This window comes from Haliaeetus albicilla, chromosome 15 (genome assembly GCF_947461875.1).
Source record: "Haliaeetus albicilla chromosome 15, bHalAlb1.1, whole genome shotgun sequence".
NCBI classification, from domain to species: Eukaryota; Metazoa; Chordata; class Aves; order Accipitriformes; family Accipitridae; genus Haliaeetus; species Haliaeetus albicilla.
Genome location: NC_091497.1, coordinates 7,022,932 through 7,042,800, shown reverse-complemented (window position 1 = coordinate 7,042,800; position 19,869 = coordinate 7,022,932). Strand labels below are relative to the sequence as shown.

At 43.7% G+C, this 19,869-nt stretch overlaps 1 protein-coding gene across 1 annotated transcript in view; it reads right to left on the bottom strand.

The window, feature by feature from the left end:
- The window catches only part of SLC15A1 (solute carrier family 15 member 1), a 29,043-nt gene extending 24,106 nt beyond the window's left edge, over positions 1-4,937 (bottom strand). The window contains exon 1 of the mRNA XM_069802430.1: positions 2,984-4,937. Coding sequence (XP_069658531.1) covers positions 2,984-2,987 — 4 coding nt within the window. The 5' untranslated portion in view covers positions 2,988-4,937. The remainder of the gene's footprint in view (positions 1-2,983) is intronic.
- Between the last annotated feature and the right edge of the window lie 14,932 nt (positions 4,938-19,869).

Sequence of the window (19,869 nt, the reverse complement as noted above, 5' to 3'; positions counted from 1 at the left end):
CTCTACCACCCACGGAAGATGAATCCTGTTTCAATTCACTCTCAGGGACATTACCTTAAAGGCAAGTCAAGAGTAAGGAATAGAGTCAAGATGCCCTGCCAGAGGTGGATGCCAAGCCCTGAAAAGGGACAAACTTCCCATTGCTCGGACTTAAGGAGGGCTGAATACATGTCCCAGTGGAGTGATCCACATTAGCAGGCATTCCCATAACCTGGGGATTAACCTAGGAAGCCCTGGAAGCACAGGAGGAGTCCTATGGAGGTCAGCAAGAGCAGCCAGCTGCTTGCAGCCCTGAAGTCACTTCCAGTTGCTCACGGCAGGTTCGCTACCCCTGGCAGCCCTCCAAGGAGTGTCCTGCAGGGCTTGCCTGGCTCAAGGGACGGGCTCGAAGGCTGAACTTGCTCCATTTCAGATAAAAGCCTTGTGCCCACCTAGCAGGTGTCAGCATTTCCTACAAAACCACATAAGCGAGTTTCATTATCATTAAGATAAGACCAAGTACAAGATGTGAACTTTGAAATCCTTGCTTGCAAGTGAAGTGTGCCCATAATAGATCTCTACAAAAAATATGCTTGCCAAGGTCATTATTTAGTCCATAGTTCACAAAAGATGTAAACAGCTGACAGCAACACTACGGTGTTTGACACAATACTAAATAAAGCCACTTTCAAAAATTATTAAAACAAATCAAGCTGATTCTTCACTGCCATGGACAACTACCTTCACAGCAGAGACAGTAACATTACACAGGCAATTCAAACATATATTTTTCTAGAAAACAAGTAACATCCAGAAAGTGCTGACACACCAACTTCAGGGCACATGCAGATACCCGAAGCATTAAAATTATTGGTAATGCCCCTTACATGACCCATGTGAGCAGATATACTGAAGGATACCAAGGCATTAGTGATAGACTATCTTCATAACCACTCTTTGATTATTTCCACTTCTTGGCCTTTCCAGCACACAAGCATCATGCTGCCAGTTTTTCATAACCCATACAGGAAACACCAGTTTGAGCAGCTCACTCCTGTCTGTTAGCTAAGCCTTGGGGAAAAAAAAACGAACAACAACAACTACAAAAAAAAACCCCAAAACAAACAAAAAAAAAAATCAAGGAAGTTGTAGTAGGTTGGTTTTTTTCTGTTCCAGAGGGTTAAGTATCACCTCTGCAAGAAACCTGATACAGAGGACATCACAGAGGCATTTTTTTCTGGATGACACTGACTGACTTCAATGTTTAAAAGACACGCTTATTTATCAGGGATTTTGACTTTCCCCCTCTCTTCTTTTGCAGCCACAATCGGAGAAACTCCAGATGGCATTGAAGCCAACATTTCAACATAGGCACCTAAGCTGTCTGAGGAACTCCATGGTCAGGAAGATTCTGGGTTAAACCTACAAAACTAGAGAGCACCCAGCATTTTCCATCAATTTTATTGATAAATCAGGGGCTCGCTACTGGCACATTAGAGCAGCCCCTCTTTTGGGCAACCCTCAGTACCTCTCATTCTCTCGCCACAAAGACTGACCTGCAGAACTGCTCATTTTCACCACAAACTGCTGAAGAGCTGCTCATTTTCCAAATTAAAACTCTAAACAGTTATGCACTTGGTATTCCCTTAAGAGACCAAATATTTTTAAGCAACGCAAAGACAGAAGCCTCTCAGTTCTTGGCTTGAGCACCAAACCTAAATAGTTCTTTATCGGTGGGTCACTCTCTCCTTCCCACGCTTGCAGGCGAGGCGGGGGGCAGGCTCCCGGCTCTGACCCCTTCCCCGGCAGGTCCCACCAGTACGGTTCCCTGCAGCCACAGCGATGCGGCGGGATGCTGCAGCTCTTGTGGCTCTCGCTCCATGTCACAAGATGGGAGCGTGTTGCCTTGCTCCGTGCAGCAGCCACCACAGCAACTTTACCTGGTTAAAATGCTTCATGTCTGCATCCAGGCTAAATCTGTACACAACCATACGTTCACCGAGGATGTTCCTGGCTCCAGAGCGAGCCTGCTCTCCTGCCACCCAACTCGTGGCACAGCCAAGCCTGTTGCCTCTGCTCCTTGGAGCAGCCTTACAGCCAACACAAGGACGCTGCTGCCGTCAGGACAAGCGTCTCCAGGAGTCCCCGCTTCACACCTCACTCTTCCAGAAAGATACCGACACCGAAACCATCAAAGCAAACCTATAATGTGGCAAACCTGATGTTACATGAGCAGACCCAGCTGCATCAGGTTTCCTTCTTTTCCCAGAGCCACCACCGCTCTCCTGGCTGCCTGTCCAAGCCAGCAAGACCCCAGTGCCCCTTTGGGCAGCATCACAGCCGAGCTCTGCCTGCTTGTCTCTATGCTTGTCTCTGCCTGTCCCCAGAGCACAAATGTGTCTGCTGAAGAAAATACAGTGCTACTTCCTCAATTTCGGCTGAAGAACTGCTTGCTAGGAGAGGCATGCCAACGTGCTCAGACGCTGCAGGACCAGCAAAGGGTGATGGAGAGAGCTATGCCACAGAAAAGCATCGTTCGTGCCTTTACTATTCAGTGTTTCAGTTTAAACAGGAACGAATCTTTAGGATTGACTAGCCAAATGGGCTCCGCCCTTACCTGAGTCTTCCAGCTGTGCATCTGCATATTTAAAAAGCACTGATTAGGTCAACCCTGGGTAATTGCACTTGTGAAGAAACGTTAACAGCCGCGAGAAACACCACGTTTAACTTGTGCTAGGATTTTAAACTCCACATCCCTGAAAAGTTTAAGGCAAACCTTACCAGCTAGGGGTTCAGCTCCAGGAGCCTACAGAGTTAAAATCAACATCTCTCAGCTTTCCCTAGGCTTCCGAGGCGGGTTCGCACCAGCCTGGCTACAGGAGGGAGGGCTGCCGAAGAAGCGGTGGCCGGGGACGGCTCAGAGAAGCACAAGGCAACTCTTCTTCCTCCTCCTCCTCCTCCGACCCAGCGGGGACCCCCCCCCAGCCCGCCCCGCAGCACGTACCCATGTTGCCGGCGCTGTCCCGGCGGAGCGCTGGGAGAAGAAGGGAAGATGCAGGCGGTGGCCGGGCTTTAAATTAACTCTGCGATCCGGGGCGGTGCTGCCGGCCGGGACTGCCCGGGTGGCGGGGCGGGGGGGCCGGCGGTGGAAGCGTTTTGCTCTTTATCACCGCCTTGACGGTGGTTAGATTCATCCGTGCTGCCTTAGAAACCGCAGAATTGTCCCAGCACTTCCCCCAAGCTCCGGATTTTAAGCGAGAGGTTTTATAACTATCTGCTCTGCGCAATGCTAACGCCGCACGTTGTCCCTTCGATGTCAACGGCACGATGGAAAACTCACTGAGTGGACTACACGCTGCCCCGGAGGGCAGCTTTCGGCCTCCTTCCCTCCTTTCCAGCTGGGGAGACGGAGTTTCTCGCGACTGCTGCTGCCAAACGCAAGGGAAAACACAAATTTGCCGGTTGGTGCTCGGTTTCTAACGATGACTGACCTGCGGCTCCCATGAACTGGTGCTGCTCAGAAGTTGTCCGGAGAACTCATGGATGCCCCATCCCTGGCAGTGTTCAAGGCCAGGTTGGATGGGGCTTGGAGCAACCTGGTCTAGTGGAAGGTGTCCCTGCCCATGGCGGGGGGGTTGGAGCTACATGATCTTTAAGGTCCCTTCCAACCCGAACAAGTCCATGAGTCTATGTTTCTGTAAGCCAGTTCGCTCGTCACTTCGGTCTGTCTCCAGCAGACGGCCATCCTGCGTGTTCTGTGTGCTGCCAAACTACGGGGAAGGCTGGGAGAATGCTGATCGATATAACATGATGTACATTTCACACATGCACTTTACTGAACTATATAAGTGAAATAAATGGACAAGAAGTTTAGCATGAGAATGGCCAGAGTGCAAGGCCAACAAGAAGAGCAGTTTAGGGAACCTGTGCAATATTAAGACATGAATATACTCAGAAGCAGGAACAGAAAAATATTAATAGGCATTGCCAAAAAAAGAATTTCCTGAAAGAAGAATAAACGCCTTCTTTGAGGCTTGCTGGTGTTGTGTTACACTGGTCTGCAGTTTATGTAATCAGTCCAATGGAATCTCCTAAGTGCGCACTTAATAATTACCTGGCTGCTGAACAGGTTGATTTCTTCTTGGGTACAAATCAAACAAGCGTTGCAATATATTGCAACATGGAGTATCTGCAGTCAGCACTTCAGGTGCTAAAGTAGGCTGCTCTGACCTGTGGTGTAGCGCTACTGCTGACCCCAGATTTCTTAAACCGTGTTTGTATGGGGGTAATCTGCTCAAAGGAGCTCTACCCTCTTATCAGTTACTCATACTCTTGACTGTTAAAATTCATGAATAAATTCTTAAGGTAAAGAACAAGTGGGTGGTTATAACTATATTTATAGCATGTACTCCTGAAAGAAACACAAATCTTGCTGTATAAGTTCCACTGCCACAGCTGATGCTAGTCATATATCACTGCTCTGTGATATACGGCTGCACAGCACGGGCAGTGTTGCGTTTCTCTATTATGGTTACTCCAGCAAAACAAGCGGTCTGTAATGCAGAGAAGAATGCTGAAATCACTGACAGCTCATTCATGTACAGCAATAATTCAGATACTACCACCATTTCTGAGCTGTTAAAGTACGAAAATAAAGGTGTCACTTCTTCCCTGAACGTTTGGTCTCTTCCCCTTGCATAAGCAAAGGTGGTGAATGGGAATTTCGGTTTGTTCCCCAGCACATCTTATACAGCCCCGTGCATTTGGTGAAAACAAAGAGCAGGCCTTTGATGTTTCTCCCTAGAAAGAGACATACAAGTGGGAAGCAAAAATTAAGACAAAATCCACCTGTTTTCTCAGCAATTTGAGATAAATGAGCTAGTTGGAACACCCTGGCTTCTGCTCATGTTATCTTTCAATCTTTGAGGTCTCTCTTAAACTAAACCACAAATGACAAAAAAAACCCAAACAAAAAACCAAACAAAAAAACCCAGAAATCCCTCAACAATACTAGTAAAGAATTCACCCTGATGAGTACAAATGTTTTCATTTGCCCCGCGGAGAGAGATAAAGGTCCACACAATTGCTTCACAGCTACTTCTAAGGTGGATGGGATTCTGCTTTCATTTAGTAAGCTGATGCCACGAGGTTGACCTCTGCGGGGCTATTTTGTGGTTGTACTTCTTGGAGGGACAGAATTTGTTCTCAGAGGATTTGAGTTCCCTGGGGAGGCTCACTTTCTAGGAGACCTCAGAGCACAGCAGGGCTGTTAAATATTCAGCAAATGAAGATGAAGATGTAATTCTGTTTTCTTCCACAAAGCTCTGAACTCACAGGACTGCATTTTCAAGGTATAATAGAAAATTCAGACAACATTAACTTTGAATAATTAAGTATGCACCACAGTTGGTGATTAGAAAGTACAGTAAGTGATTTCTGTAAACTGTGTGGGTTAAAATGACACAGTATTCCAAGACCATACCCTAGCACCAACTCTTTGGCAGTATGGGTGGAAATTTTAATTGATGGGTACCTTACTCTGTCATTAGTTAAATGCCACAAAATATCGCTCGGTTAAAGGTTGTAGGGAAGTTGGTAAGATTGTTTCCTTGTGTCTCATAGGTAGGAAGAACGCCATTGTTTCAGAGAAGCTGGTGAGGTCAATCCATAATATGGAATAGTTGATAGCAACTACCCACTATTTAAGGACTAGCAACCTGAATTATGACTGAAGTATCTTAAAGCAAATGAAGACAAATTACTATTTGTTTAGAATACGTGTATTTTATAAATCTTAATAGATTTTTTTGACTCAGTATTTTAGATTGGAAAAATGATAATAAGTATAAAGAAATTGCAAGGGTGTGCAGCTCATCGTGGGATAGGCAGTATTGGGCAGGATGCTGAAAACTGATTTAGGTAGTGCGTTAATTCCATTGCAAACAAAGACTAACGGATTTTGCTCTACAACCACAATTTGTTTTGCTTGCACAATGGTAGTAGCCAAACACTAACACTAGTCACTTCCCAGTAACTACTCCTCCCAAGATAATGTGTCCTTCCAAGATAAGTTTATCCCCACCTTCCAGAGAGGGAATCTGAGGAAAAAAGTGATTAGTGAATCAGGTGGTGCATACAAAAGCCTTCCACAGAGGAGCTGCGCTTTCTAATGTAACTGAGGCATCCCACTAAAACTGTGAACGATCAGATTACAAAGAAAACAGAATTTGTTTCCTGTGACCTTTCTCATAGCACCGCGTCTCGTTTTGTTTCTTGAAGACACGGTTTGCTAGTGGAGCAAATAATTGGTGGGATGATCTGGAGATGGGGATGGCAGGGAGGGAGGGCACCAGGGGTCTCCGAGAAGGGGGCTGCAGCAGTTCAGCCGCATTCAACCACCAGCATCACAGCTGCCAGGTGCTGGGCACTTCCACAAGTGACACTAGGGTTGGCATTTGAGATGCTCACTTAATTGCCCTGCAAAGATCAAGTCTGGCCCCAAACCATACGGACTTGCTACTTCAGAAGTTTGCTAAACCAGACCAGGGACATGCAGGGGTAGAGAAGTTTTCTACCAAGCCAGCCTGCCAGCCCAGCTCAGCAGCATTTGGCAGGTATTCCTCCCCAGAAAAAGGAAAAGAGTTTGTGCTCTGTGGCCCAGAAGGGGCTTGGCTTCTCTGGCAGGTCTGTCTGTACACACGCTGAACGTGTGGGTGGAGGGGGAAAGCAGGGTAGCGGGAACTAGAGCAGAGACCTGCACATAAATAAAGTAACTAAGTAAACTTTATTTACCTGGAGCTGCCCCAGACTGATGCCAAAACCCTTCGGCTCATTAGCAGTGCCTGTGGCAACATGCAAAGTTAACATAGCAGATGTAGAGCTAATAAGTTAATGGTACGTGAAACATTGTGAAGTCACTTCTGCCAAAAAGTGGGTTTGTGGTTTTTATTTTTGCTGAAAACATAACTTGAGGTCAATAACTCAGAATGTTTTATTTCCAGTTCATTTACTCTGATAATCTTGTCTTCTCTGTAGAGCCAGTTGCATTCACTTGTATTTTTATTGGCGAGGAGAGCGCAGGACAGATTGACAGTAAGGAAAAGAAGCCCCACATAGACATCTGTCAAAAGTAGACGCAATCCATTGTGAGGAGCAAGGAGTGACGCCACTGAGCTGGATTTACCCCTTGTCCACCTCCTCTTCACATCCATCTCCATCATGAAAATACCTTTGCCACCTTTTTCCTCTACAGTTTTCCCCTCGGGGAATTTGAAGGGACGGTGTTTTGTGCAAAGCCTGGATTTAATAGGGAACGTCAGTTCTGGAATTGCATGTCTGTATGGAAACCAGCGCTAGCTGACATTTGCAAGGCGGTGTTAAAAAATCTTGATTTTTGGACTTAGAGGTGTGACCATCCCTTCCAGCCCCGAAATGCCTTTGTGGGTCCAGCCTTCAGCCTCAACCTTTGTACCACGCGCCACAGTCAATAAATACAGAGAGCACAGCTCGTGTTGTGCCTGTGCAATACACCAGGTGTGAGACTGGGATAACAGAAACACACATAGTAACCCATCAGTTTTGGTGCTGAGTTACTGTCTGACCTTGTGCAATTGTCTCAGAGGCTGGGAGATTCTCGCCTGCCAAGTGAGGGCACTCCCAGCAGGTATGTGGGGTAGACAAATAGGAGTGTCAGCGTAAGCATTAAGGGCAGCTGGTAAGAGAAGTAGGGCAGAACAAAAGAGGTCCCAATTCAAAGCCTTTATGTATTCCTTTCTACTACAGAGAAATACGTACCTTTGAAGCACGTAATGGTGTTTAAGAAAAAAAGATAAAAAGAAAGGTATAAGTATCCTGCACCCAGCTAGGATTCAAGCCTTTCATTGGGCGGTGAAAGCTTTTTTTATTCCGAATTATGTACCTCTGCCTTTCTTCATATTAGATTTGAATTTGCCTGACACACAGCATCACCCCCTCTCACCTAAGGCAACGCAAGTTTGCTGAATGTTGTTCAAACATACTGAAACCACCCATCCATCTCTTCGATAGTTAGTTAGTTTTCTTTACACTTCAACATCGATATTCTTCTTCTGCAACTTCAGATTCGTGTTGTGAGACCTGACATTTTCAAATGAGCTTTTTAGTTTTTCATTGCATTGTGTCTGCTGAAGTTTCATCACCAGCAGGTTTTCAAACAAACTGTACCTAGCTTTTTTCTTAAGGACAGCACATCCGAGTGTCAGCAGCGCAACAGCTGCCAGGGCTGGCTGGATTGCCTTGTCAACTTAGGCAACCAGCCCTACGAACTGAATCATGTTGTTGACTGAACAACGCAACTACAAGTGTCGTCTCTCGACCCATCTGTGTTTTGACTCAAGCACATGTTAAAAGACGGGCGTTAAACTGACCCAATATTTAAGAACTGAAGTGGGATTTGTATGTAACTTGTGGAGGTACTTAGATGATTATTTATAAGTGATGCATGCTTTTTTTTCTCCTCTCAAATAAATTATTGTATAAGATTGGATGCTCACATTCTCAAGGGGAAACATCCTTTGACTTTGTATATCATTTTGGGGGTGGGAGAGGCAGTGCTGCTATACAAAACATACATGACTTCAGATGACATCAATGTCCACAGTGGAAGTAATGTCTTTCGAGTTCAGGCAATAAGACAAGATCATATTATTTTCTAGAGATGCATTTTCCGGTGTTGAAATTCTGCAACTGGAGACCGAGAGCTGACACTATCTAGCTGTTGCAGCCCTGTTAGAAGTTTGCAGATGGGCTCATCGCTCCTGAAATGGATTTTCACGTTATTTACGCAGACATTCATATTTTCACCGTAGGATACAAAGCTTCCTTCCTCCATTATCTACAGCTCTACTGTATCTCACTCAGGTTTAAATGAAAATTTTTGCAGCAGTATCTGACAGAATTTAATACATAATTAAATTTCAATGGATTCATTTATCTCACTGCTCTCTTGTGAAGTCACTATAAAGTCAATTTTCGTATTTTGTCTTAGAAATCTTGGTCAGTTTTGTTGCTACTGAGAGATTCAAGCATCCAGGGCTCAGTTGGATTAATTCAGCCCACTGTGTTTTGAGGGATTGGTGGGAGGAGAGGTCGGGCAGAAGGGACAGTGCAGTGGGGGAAAGGGCTAGAGGAGGGTTTCATGGTGGGGGTCTCACACTGAAGGGGAGTAGGGTCTGAAAAGAGGGGCAGGAACACCTATAGCTCACTAACCTGGGTAGGTGGTCAACGAGGTGCTTAAAAAGAGAGAAGCTGTTATTGCCCACAGCCTTAATGAAATTTGTCTGAGACCTCCCAGGTCCTTCATCAGCTGCGAACACCCACCCCAAACGTCATCTTCCCTTGTGAAGTGTCTCCCAGCCTCCAAACCCCTTTCACCCCTCCTGCTCCCCCTTTAGCACTCTCAGGCCCTCATCCGGACCCCCACTCCTACAGAACGGAGCTGGATCTAGGGCAGCAAGAAATACTGACATGGTGCTGAACAATATGGATTCGCCCGTGAAGCAACAAAAGCATCACCTGCACGCTGCGGTATCTCCCAGGGCTTCCCCACCTCTCTACTTCTCTTTGGTCTTTTCCAGTAGCACCTGTAACCTTCTTTCGCTGGCCTCATTTTTTTAATACTTGTTCAAATTAGAAAAAAATGTGTTACTACTGACCTATGCAGTTATATTCTTATTTTCTTTGTTCTTGGCACTCTCCTGAGCAACTGATTCCCAGTAGGGAGCACAACACCATTCAATTACTTTGTTCTTGCAGCTTTTAAAACAGGGATGTCCCCTTACCTTCTTAGGCTTGGAAAGCCCAGGATTTGTTATTACTTGGATTTGTTTACACTTCCTGCTAAAAGCTCAGCCTATTTTGCCCTTTAAGGGAGGGGGAAGATTTTGAGAAGTAAGAAAAAAAATAAGAAAACCCACACACTCCCACAAAACCAAAAAACCACCCAACAAAAAAACAACCAGCAACAGCTTTTCGATTCTTGCAAAGGTTTCTGGTTAAAATGCATTCAATACAAAGGTAAGGTTACAATATAACAGCACATAAACCACCTAAAATTACATAATATATTTCATAAACTGAAACTGCAGCACGTAAATAACCTAGCCCTGCATGGCAGCGTAATACGTTGCTGGGTTACTCACTGCTTCCCTCAACATAATGAGTTTTCCAAGAAACAGGAGATGATAGTCTTCTGAAAAGAACCAGCGAGAGAAGTAGAAAACAAGAACCACATTCCCATATTTTCAGGTCAGGCCAAAAGCAAAGCCTGGGAGCTTAACAAGGGCTGCTCAAAATGGTAGGACTTTTTCCTGCTCTGGATATACTCATTGTTGGAATACACCCAGCCGTTTCTTTCTTTTAAGTGTGCAATTTTCTTATGTGTTGAAACATATTCCATTTGTCCAAAGTAGCTCCTGGAGATCCCAACAACCGAATGAAAGGTAATTGGCAATCTACTCACAAAAAAGATTTTATATGGCCTTCTAGCAGCATCCTTATCATAGAAGCAGCATCGGTAATACAGAGATTTTAATTCTGTAATTAATTGCCTCCAATCCTTCAAAGAGTGAACAAAAAGACTCACTATTTAGCAGCTCTAGACAGAAAAAAAATCTTTGATATCTGCATCTCAGCTAATGTTTTAAAAAACAGTAATGCGAGGAGGTGGGTCCTTTTCTTCCAGTGGGACATTTTACCTTCTGCTTCCTCCCTACTCCCTCCTTCTCTCATGAGACTGGGAATCAAATCGCCATCTCTCAACCTCCTGCCTGAAATCCTGTTGTTGAGAGAAGGTTGCAATGGGAAGAAAAATTAAGGGTATAACTTGTGATTGAGCTCTTGCAGTCTCTAGTTCTTCTGGTAAGCATGGCTGTTATGTATGGAAAAGGTAAGGATCACAAACCCTACATCTTATGTTTATAGTTGTTCAAAAAAACCCCCCGATAAATATGATACTGAAAAGTAAATCAAATTCTGCCACTCATAATTCACTTACTGTCTTGTGGTGGAAGAAGTGTTTACATTAAAATGTAAACACCAAAGATAACCATGGCAGCAGTGTATAATATTTTCTGTTGTCACAGATGTCACATTTTGAGAATTCTGATTATCCAGTGCTAAAAAAGACATTTGAAGATGTAGCTGAAGTTTCAGGAGACTTTGTAAGTTATTCAAACACCTGCAGTTAGCTATACAAAAAATGAAATTTTTAAAAAATAATATGCTGTCTAATCAAAGGTTATACCTTGCGCAACATATTGATCAACACTTAATTTTCACTGCTCTCTTAACTGTCCAAGTTTGCAGAATTTGTAGCTATTTTTCTACTGCAAATATTTATAAATGAGTGAGTTTTAAAGAAAGAGTTGTGATTACTCAGAGGGGTAACAAGCCTAAAGGGCTGAAAAGAGGGATTCAGAATTCACAGCTTGCATTCTTTCTTTGCTATTGACTGACTGACAGTTCAGTGAATAATCTGAACTTCCCGCGTTTTTCTGTAAGTGTTATGTAAAAACGTAACAGTTATGAACCTTCGTAGATACTAATCAGATTTTCACACAGATAGTTTTCTACTTCTTTACCCTAAAAAATGCTATATAATATGATGATACCTTGCATTCGAAATTGTCTAAGTCTTCTTATAATGAGACCATGGAGTTAGCACATTGGAAGTCTTGAGATCCCAGACACATGCTACATGAAAATCTTTTAAAAGATTTCAAATTGCTCAACCTATACAACAGATACACTATATATACAAGCAATGTTTTCTATAATGGAAACAGTCCCTCGTGATGCAAAACCAATGAAGTGCAATGTTTCCCTACAATCTATGTTGAAAAGTGGGGCGTGTGTGTGTGTGTGTGTGTGTGGAAATGGGAAAGGGCATGCAAGCAGAACAAATTGCTCTATTTTTTTGTTTGTTCGGACACTGATGCAGAACAGATTAGCCTGCAATGTACTGCTTGCTTACATGAATAAGCAATTATATCTGGTCAAGAGCAAAGCTCTTTAAAACACTCCTAGCTAGTTATAGATAAAAGCTCTAAAAAAAAGTAGCCTAAAACGGAGGGGCTCATTATTATGGAGGGGCCTTAAGACACTTGAGCATTTTAGTAACAGGCTATAAAATCATCTTCCAGAGAACCAATACAGCATAAATGTATTGGTTTTATGTGGCAAGGTTTTGGTAGCGGGGAGGGGGTTACAGGGGTGGCTCCTGTAAGAAGCTGCTGGAAGCTTCCCCTGTGTTCGAGAGAGAGCGAGCCCATACCAGCTGGCTCTAAGACGGACCCGCCGCCGGCCAAGGCCGAGCCAATCAGTGATAGTGGTAACGCCTCTGTGATAACATTTTTAAGAAGGAAAAAAGTGGGGATAGTGAGAAAACAGCCGCCAGAGAGAGGAGTGAGAACATGTAAGAGAAACAAGCCTGCGGACACCAAGGTCAGTGCAGAAGGAGGGGGAGGAGATGCTCCAGGCGCCGGAGCGAAGATTCCCCTGCAGCCCGTGGTGAAGACCCTGGTGAGGCAGGCTGTCCCCCTGCAGTCCAGGGAGGTCCATGGTGGGGCAGATCTCCACCTGCAGCCCGGGGAGGACCCCACGCCGGAGCAGGTGGGTTCCCGAAGGAGGCTGTGACCCTGTGGGAACCCTGTGCTGAAGCAGGCTCCTGGCAGGACCTGCGGATCTGTGGAGAGAGGAGCCCACGGAGCAGGTTTTCTGGCAGGGCTTGTGACCCCGTGGGGGACCCACGCTGGAGCGGTGTGCTCCTGAAGGACTGCACACCGTGGAAAGGACCGCACACCGTGGAAAGGACCCACGCTGGAGCAGTTCGTGAAGAACTGCAGCCCGTGGGAATGGCCCACGTTGGAGAAAGTTCGTGGAGGACTGTCTCCCGTGGGTGGGACCCCACGCTGGAGTAGGGGAAGAGTGTGATGAGCCCTCGCCCTGAGGAGGTGAAGCGGCAGAAAATAACTTGTGATGACCGTAAACTCCATCCCTGTCCCCCTTGTGCCGCTGGGGGGGCTTGGTGGAGAAATCCGGGAGTGAAGTTGTGCCCGGGAAGAAGGGGGGGGTGGAGGGAAGGTGTTCTGAGATTTCGTTTTATTTCTCATTTACCTTACTCTGGCTGATTTGTAATAAATTGAGCTAATTTTCCCTAAGCTGAGTCTGTTTTGCCCGTGACGGTAATTAGTGAATGATCTCCCCTGTCCTTATCTTGACCTGCAAGCTTTTTGTTATATTTTTCTCTCCCCTGTCCAGCTGAGGATGGGGGAGTGATAGAACGGCTTTGGTGGGCACCTGGCGTCCAGCCAAGGGTCAACCCATCACAATAAGCTACACAAATCACTTGAACTGGAGTGGTTGAGAATCAGTTTGTGTATGAGAAGTTAACCCAGGCTTATCCCTCCAGAACTGCAGATGCTTCAGATGAAGCAAGTACTAGAACAGAGCCCACATTTATCTGTTTCAGTACTGGAGTTAAACTTACATACTTTTAAGTTTATATATATATAAAGTGAAGCTGGTATACTGTTATTAGAAAGCAGCTCTTTATTAATACCAGTTTCTAGTACGTTATTACCTTCCTTTTACAAATGTAATATTGATCACAAATGCTTTCTTTACCAAGTCCTCCTACTGCTGCAGTAATACCTGTCTTTTGCTTATGGTAAAAAAATCAAGTCTGTCCAAGCAGAAAAGGTTTATCCTCTCCGTAAGAAACAGGAATACCCATTTCATTATGGTATCGAATAGCTTTGTACTTTGTGACCTCCGGATAAAATGAAGTTGCTTATTTATTACAACCTTTCTAATACTTATTGGTGTGTCCCAGTAAGAGGTATCCACAGATATATTCATCCTCGTATTGAAAAAAGATTAGTTTTATTCTCTTTTTGAGAACATTTTCTAAAAGGGAATGAGAAAACATGGTCAAAGAACAAGGTATCATTTTCTTGCTCCCACATCCATTCATTTACAGTTCCTGGAGACAAGGAGCAGTTCCTGGTTTTGCGTCCTACTAAAAGTACTTCCTTTTCTTCCTGTTATCAGGTAACATGAACTCCTAATGAGGCCTCTTGGCTATAGCTGCTTTTGTTAATACTCACACTGAGCTTTCCTTCATGGTTCATTTGGGAACAGCTGATGCTGGGTATCTGCCTGAGACTTGAAATACTCCAACCAGTAACCCTTGACGAGCTTCTCTGGAGCCCTGCAAAACCTTCCAGGAAAGGTGCCTAACTGCACTCAGCTGAGACCACAGATTTTTCAGAGGGCAAACTACCTACTACAGAAAAAACCCAGTATCTTCAGAAAGCTTGTAAGGCAGATACCTTTGGCTGCCCTGCCAAAGATCCTCGATGTCACCCCACCTTGTTGTGTGGCGTCATTAATGAGCAGGAAGACAGATCTCTGGTGCAAGACGACCCTGGTAAGGATGGATTGAGATGAGATTTAGGACATCATTGTAGCATGTGTGCACGGTTCAAACTATTTGTGTCTGGCTCACCTTAAACATGATGAGCTGAACCATGACGTGGGAACAATGGTCAAGAAGATGTTCTGTCTGATGCTAACCATGACTATTTTCTGAGCCTGAACACTGCTGATGCGTGCTATGAAAGAGGAGCTAAACATCGTGAAGGACTTTGGCTAAACGGCTTATTGGCAGGGAAGACAACTAATTTTTTTGGCTGCAACAAGGCCACAAGACCTGAAGAGAATGGAGAACAGCCAAAGAGGAGTGTTCGGAGACGGGGCCTTGCAGATGGACTGGTGAGGAGAAAGACCCATGAGCAGTCTCCCTAAAGGGAGACCTTATCTAAAGGAAGCTATGGTACAGCCAGAACCAAGCACCAACAGTATCTCAGCGGTCAAACAGTTGAAAATTAACTGGCACAAAAGTTGGGTTGAAAGGTTAGTCCATGCAGAAGGGATATACTGTACCTGACTTATCTTTTCCCTTCTCACGATCAAACATGTATTTTTCACTCCTGCTGCTATGCAATGCAGTTGTACATTATGAAACCACAGCCACATCCTCCTAACAGGTGTTGCCGCATTTTGTATCGGGGTGAAGTTGGAACCATATGAATTGGGTTTTAAATTATTTGGGATAGAGAGGTGCTATTTAACTTGCTGTTTAACTTTCATGGTAGCAACTCAAATTTATTTTTTTTACAGCAGTCTGACACATTTTGTAATCAGAACAGACAGAAGGAATAAAGATGACAAAATACAGCTAATTTTTTATTTAGTGGCTCAGTTGTCCTAGTGAAGAGGTTCTCAAGAATCAAGACTTCAGTAAGGGAGAAGCTAGGCCTGAGGCAAGGTCAGGAAGCTGGATGACACTGTAATTTAACCCAAGATTTTCCCCTCTTATATCACCAATAAATAAATAAAATATATACCAGTTATTGTTAAATACAGAATCTAAAAAATGGTTCTGATGACAACTGTGCACATAAATTGCACACAATACATACAAAAAGGGAAAGGTCAATTTAGTGCAGGTTTGGGGCAAGAATTTGTAAGCTTCAATGGCAATATAACACATCCTGCTAGGAAAAGATGGAGATCTGTTCACATCTTAATTTACATATAGTGATATAATTAGGTAAGGATAGAGTCAAGCTGATGTGTATTAATGTCTTAATTGACAGGAATCAAAATTCATTAAAATAGACAAACAAGACAAGTAGATTAAGAAAAGGGGGTTCAAACAGGTTGAATTGAAATGCTTTCTATCAAACATTTAACTGTTTGACCAATAACTCCAATGGAATTTAATCATACGTAGGTGTCATGGTTTAACATTCTTCTCATACCGAACTCAAAAGATAGCGCTATACCAGCTACCAGGAAGACAGTGAACTCTATCCCAGCCGAAACCAGGACAGTAAGTGACTTGCATTTGGTAAAAGGATAAGGAAAAAAAAAGCCCAAATGAAATACTTATGAGCTCCAGGAGGACCACAGCTCAATAAATGACTTTTACATTTAAAGAGGATAATAAAGTATATTATGGAAATTTTCACATGCTTATTAATTTAGATTAAGTCAGTTTTCAGAAGAGCCCCAGTCAGATATCTGGAACTTGAGCAAGAACAGGTGTCAGCCAAGAAACAGGACAAGGTTTAAGCCTGTAGCTGTTCCCAGTGCATCATCAAAAGGCTATATGAACAGTTTAAAAATGACAAATTAGGACACAAGACACCAATGAAATTGGATTGAGGAGTTCCAGGTTTTAATAATTTCAACCCAGTGCCTTGTTTCTTTTAACAGGATTAGACAAAATCCAACTTTCATGCTGCGTGGACCAAATGGTTTAACTGTCTCGTAGAAGCTGATACCTACCACCCCAAACTGAGATAAAGTAACTATCTCACTGATACCTGAAAGGCGGAGACAGAGGAAAGGAACGAGACTGAAGTTCTAGGTCATTCACATAAGACACCGCTCTCTCAAACAAGCATCCCAGGCATTTCTTCACTTACAAGCATTTCAAATCGCTTCAAACACTAGAAATATTAGCATATAATTGCTTGTCAACTGCTTCACTAGCACTTGCAGTACAAGTTTCTGCTGTGACTAACAACTGGCTGAAATCTGGCAGCCAAACACAAGTCTTTTGACAAGTAACAACACGCTGTCCTGAACGAAGACCCAGTCAACAATAAGACCACTTCCTAAAATTACCCTGTTAGAGACTGCATGCATCTGTTTTTCCAGAATATTGTTATAAAATAGCCACAAAATGGAACAAGTTAATAGTAACTAACATTAGCTTAAGACAGCTAAGGATTTCATACTATTTTTCAAATTTTGGCTTCAGCATTTAGACCTAAGAGAGACCGTTAGCTCTGAACTAACGCAGACAGCCTGAGCTTTGTACCACAGGTTAGCTATACCTGAAATAAAGAAGTAATTAAATAAATAACATCTCCTTACCGTAAAGAATATCTGACAGAAGACGTCCAGACCTTTGGAATTCAGCACCATCGGTAGTGTTCAATGTAGTAGTTAATGGGGATTAAGAGCCTGATTTGAATATCCAATCTGAATTTGCCTGGCTTCAGCATCCAATCTCTGTCACGTCTTAACCACATTAAAAAAGCCTCACAGCATCCACTGTGCTCTTTGGCAAGATTGCTTTTGTATTGTACAGCCCTTCGTGATTTTCTACTTGTTAAGTCGAAACACCCTCCCCCAGATCTCCTACCATATAAGATTTTCCTCTATTCCTTGAACTTTTTTTTTTGAAACTCTTGTATAAATCCTTCAGTTCAACATTTTAAATCCTTAGCCCCAGTGGCTGTCCAGTAGCAGAGTGGTTTCACAGTGGTTTCACAGGTGCTGTAGGGCAGGGGGTAAAACCACCATGACACATTCTGTTTACATCCACTTGTTGCATTAGTCCTCTTTACCATAGAATTACATTAGGAGTTTGCTTATGGGAAGCTCTACGTTCAGAACAATCCCTAAATCCTTTTCACTGGTACTGTTTTCCAAGAGACAACGCGTACATTTAATCCTCATTTCTTGTTCCTAGAATTAAGCCTTCGTAGTGGTAACAGTAGCATACTATGTTTAAAGGTCCTAGTTTGGAGCAATTCAAATGGGAGAGATTGGCCTTTGTTTTCATGCAATTTAAATTTGCAGGGTTTTTTTAAATTTGTTTCTGGAATAGCAGTGAAGATTTCAAATAGTACCACTATGACACCAATACTTTGGGAAGCCTTCTAGAAAGCATCTCCATTTGATTTTCCATCAACGGTCTCTAAAAGCATTTGCCAGGATGCACTTCAGCATCTGGACACATGCTCTATTATAATGACCCACTAATATGAATATGAATGAAATATGAGTGGGAATTATTTATGTCAAAGCATGTGCAGCAGCATGGGTTGAAGGAATGGCATGAATCGATAACTGAGGACATGATTAACAGCAATTAAACTAGTAAACACTGAGGAATGTGCTGTTTACATCAAGAGCAGGAGGCCTGAGCTCTGATAAGGCCACAGCAGGGTGACGTGTCAGCAGAAGACCTGAGGTCCCATAACAGGAGGATGGCAGCAGGGTTGCAGTACTGTATGTGCCAGTCTGCTGCCTGTTATCCCAGGAGGAAGAAAGGCTGTAGCCATAAAGATACCCAAAGGAGGTAACACAAACAACAGGTAGCAACCTTCCCTACGGTTTATGGGGGATGAGATAAGCAAGATTATGATAGAAAATCGCCTTGTAATAGCTGAAGGATATAAATACCTGGATGATTGTCGTGGTTTAACCCCGGCTTGCAGCTCAGCCCCACACAGCCACTTGCTTGTCCCTCACCCAGTGGGATGAAGGAGAGAACCAGAAGGGTAGAAGTGCGCTAACTTGTGGGTTGAGATAAAGATAGTTTAATAATTTAACCAAAACCAAAACAACTCCCCCTCCCCCCCAAAAAACCCAACCCCAAAATAAGAAAAGAAAAATAAAATAAAGATAGAAAAAACGCAAACCCAAGAAAAAAAAAAGTGTTGCCAAAAGCCTAATTGCTCACCACCAACCGATGCCCAGCCAGTCCCCAAGTAATGCTGCCCTGGCCAACCTCCCTCTCCCCCAGTTTTAATGCTGAGCATGATGTCATATGGTCTGGGACGTCCCTTGGGTCAGTCGGGGTCAGCTGTCCCGTCTGTGTCCCCTCCCAGCTTCTTGTGCCCCCCGAGCCTGCTCACTGGTGAGAAGCAGAAAAGGCCCTGATGCCGTGCAAGCACTGCTCAGCAATAATTAACACATCCCTGTGTTATCAACACTGTTTTAATCACAAATCCAAGACAGAGCCCCAGACCAGCTGCTATGAAGAAAATTAACTCTATCCCAGCCAAAACCAGCATACTGAAAAAGTTTTCCACCACCAAAGAAGACCCCTAGTGACATGGCATTTACTCAAGAGCCACCATTCCTTGTCTTCCAGGGGCCTCTCCAGCTCTGCCTGGCCTGGCCGCTTGGACATGGGCTTCTTGGTGCTCGTGAGCACGTGGGTGTGAGAATATGACTGGGTGAAATCTATGAGACAGTCAACGTGAGTGACCGAGATTGGTTTTGTTTAAAATAAATACCGCCTTCCCTTGCCTTCTGGTCTTGAATTTTATCAGATTAATTTCCTACTGCACACAGTCAATGAACTACAAAACAGTCTCTAAATGTATAGTCTCTGCAAAGGAGGAGGATAGCTATTTGACCAGACCTATTTTCTGTATAAGCCTATTTTAGTTCTTTGTTATTCGAATCTCGTAATAGACCTCCCAGTGTGGTGTTTCACACCAGTACCATGGCAACCAGCATATTATCATCCCACATGCTTTCCCTGAATATCAGGACGTGAACATTATTCCAAAATTTCTGTACTCAGAGATCTCTTTTGAAGGAACATTAGCAGGCCAGTGCCTTTTGGTCAACTCTTACTACACCTAGTTTCAGTTTTTAGTCCTGTAGATACTGAATACCTGATAGAAATAAACTTCCTGTTGGATTATAAGGGAGCTACGAAATAGATCATTATCTTCATGCAAAAGCATGTTTTTGTCACTGTTTCTAAAGATAGAACATAACCACTTTGAACATAGCTCCATACTTAACAATTTGACCTTTGACCACTTGCCTAGTAATGAGGCTATATTGCAGCTGGCAAGTATTTCAGCAAAACGCCTTATAATATCTTCAGCTGTGCGAGGTAGATTTTTCCAATCAACATCTTAAATTCCTTAGCAATTTTCTGTACCTTAATTTCCTCTTCTTTCCACTTAAATATTTGATTTTCTAAGTGTCAGTATTTCATCGCTATCCTCAGCTTGTCAAAAAGCAAAA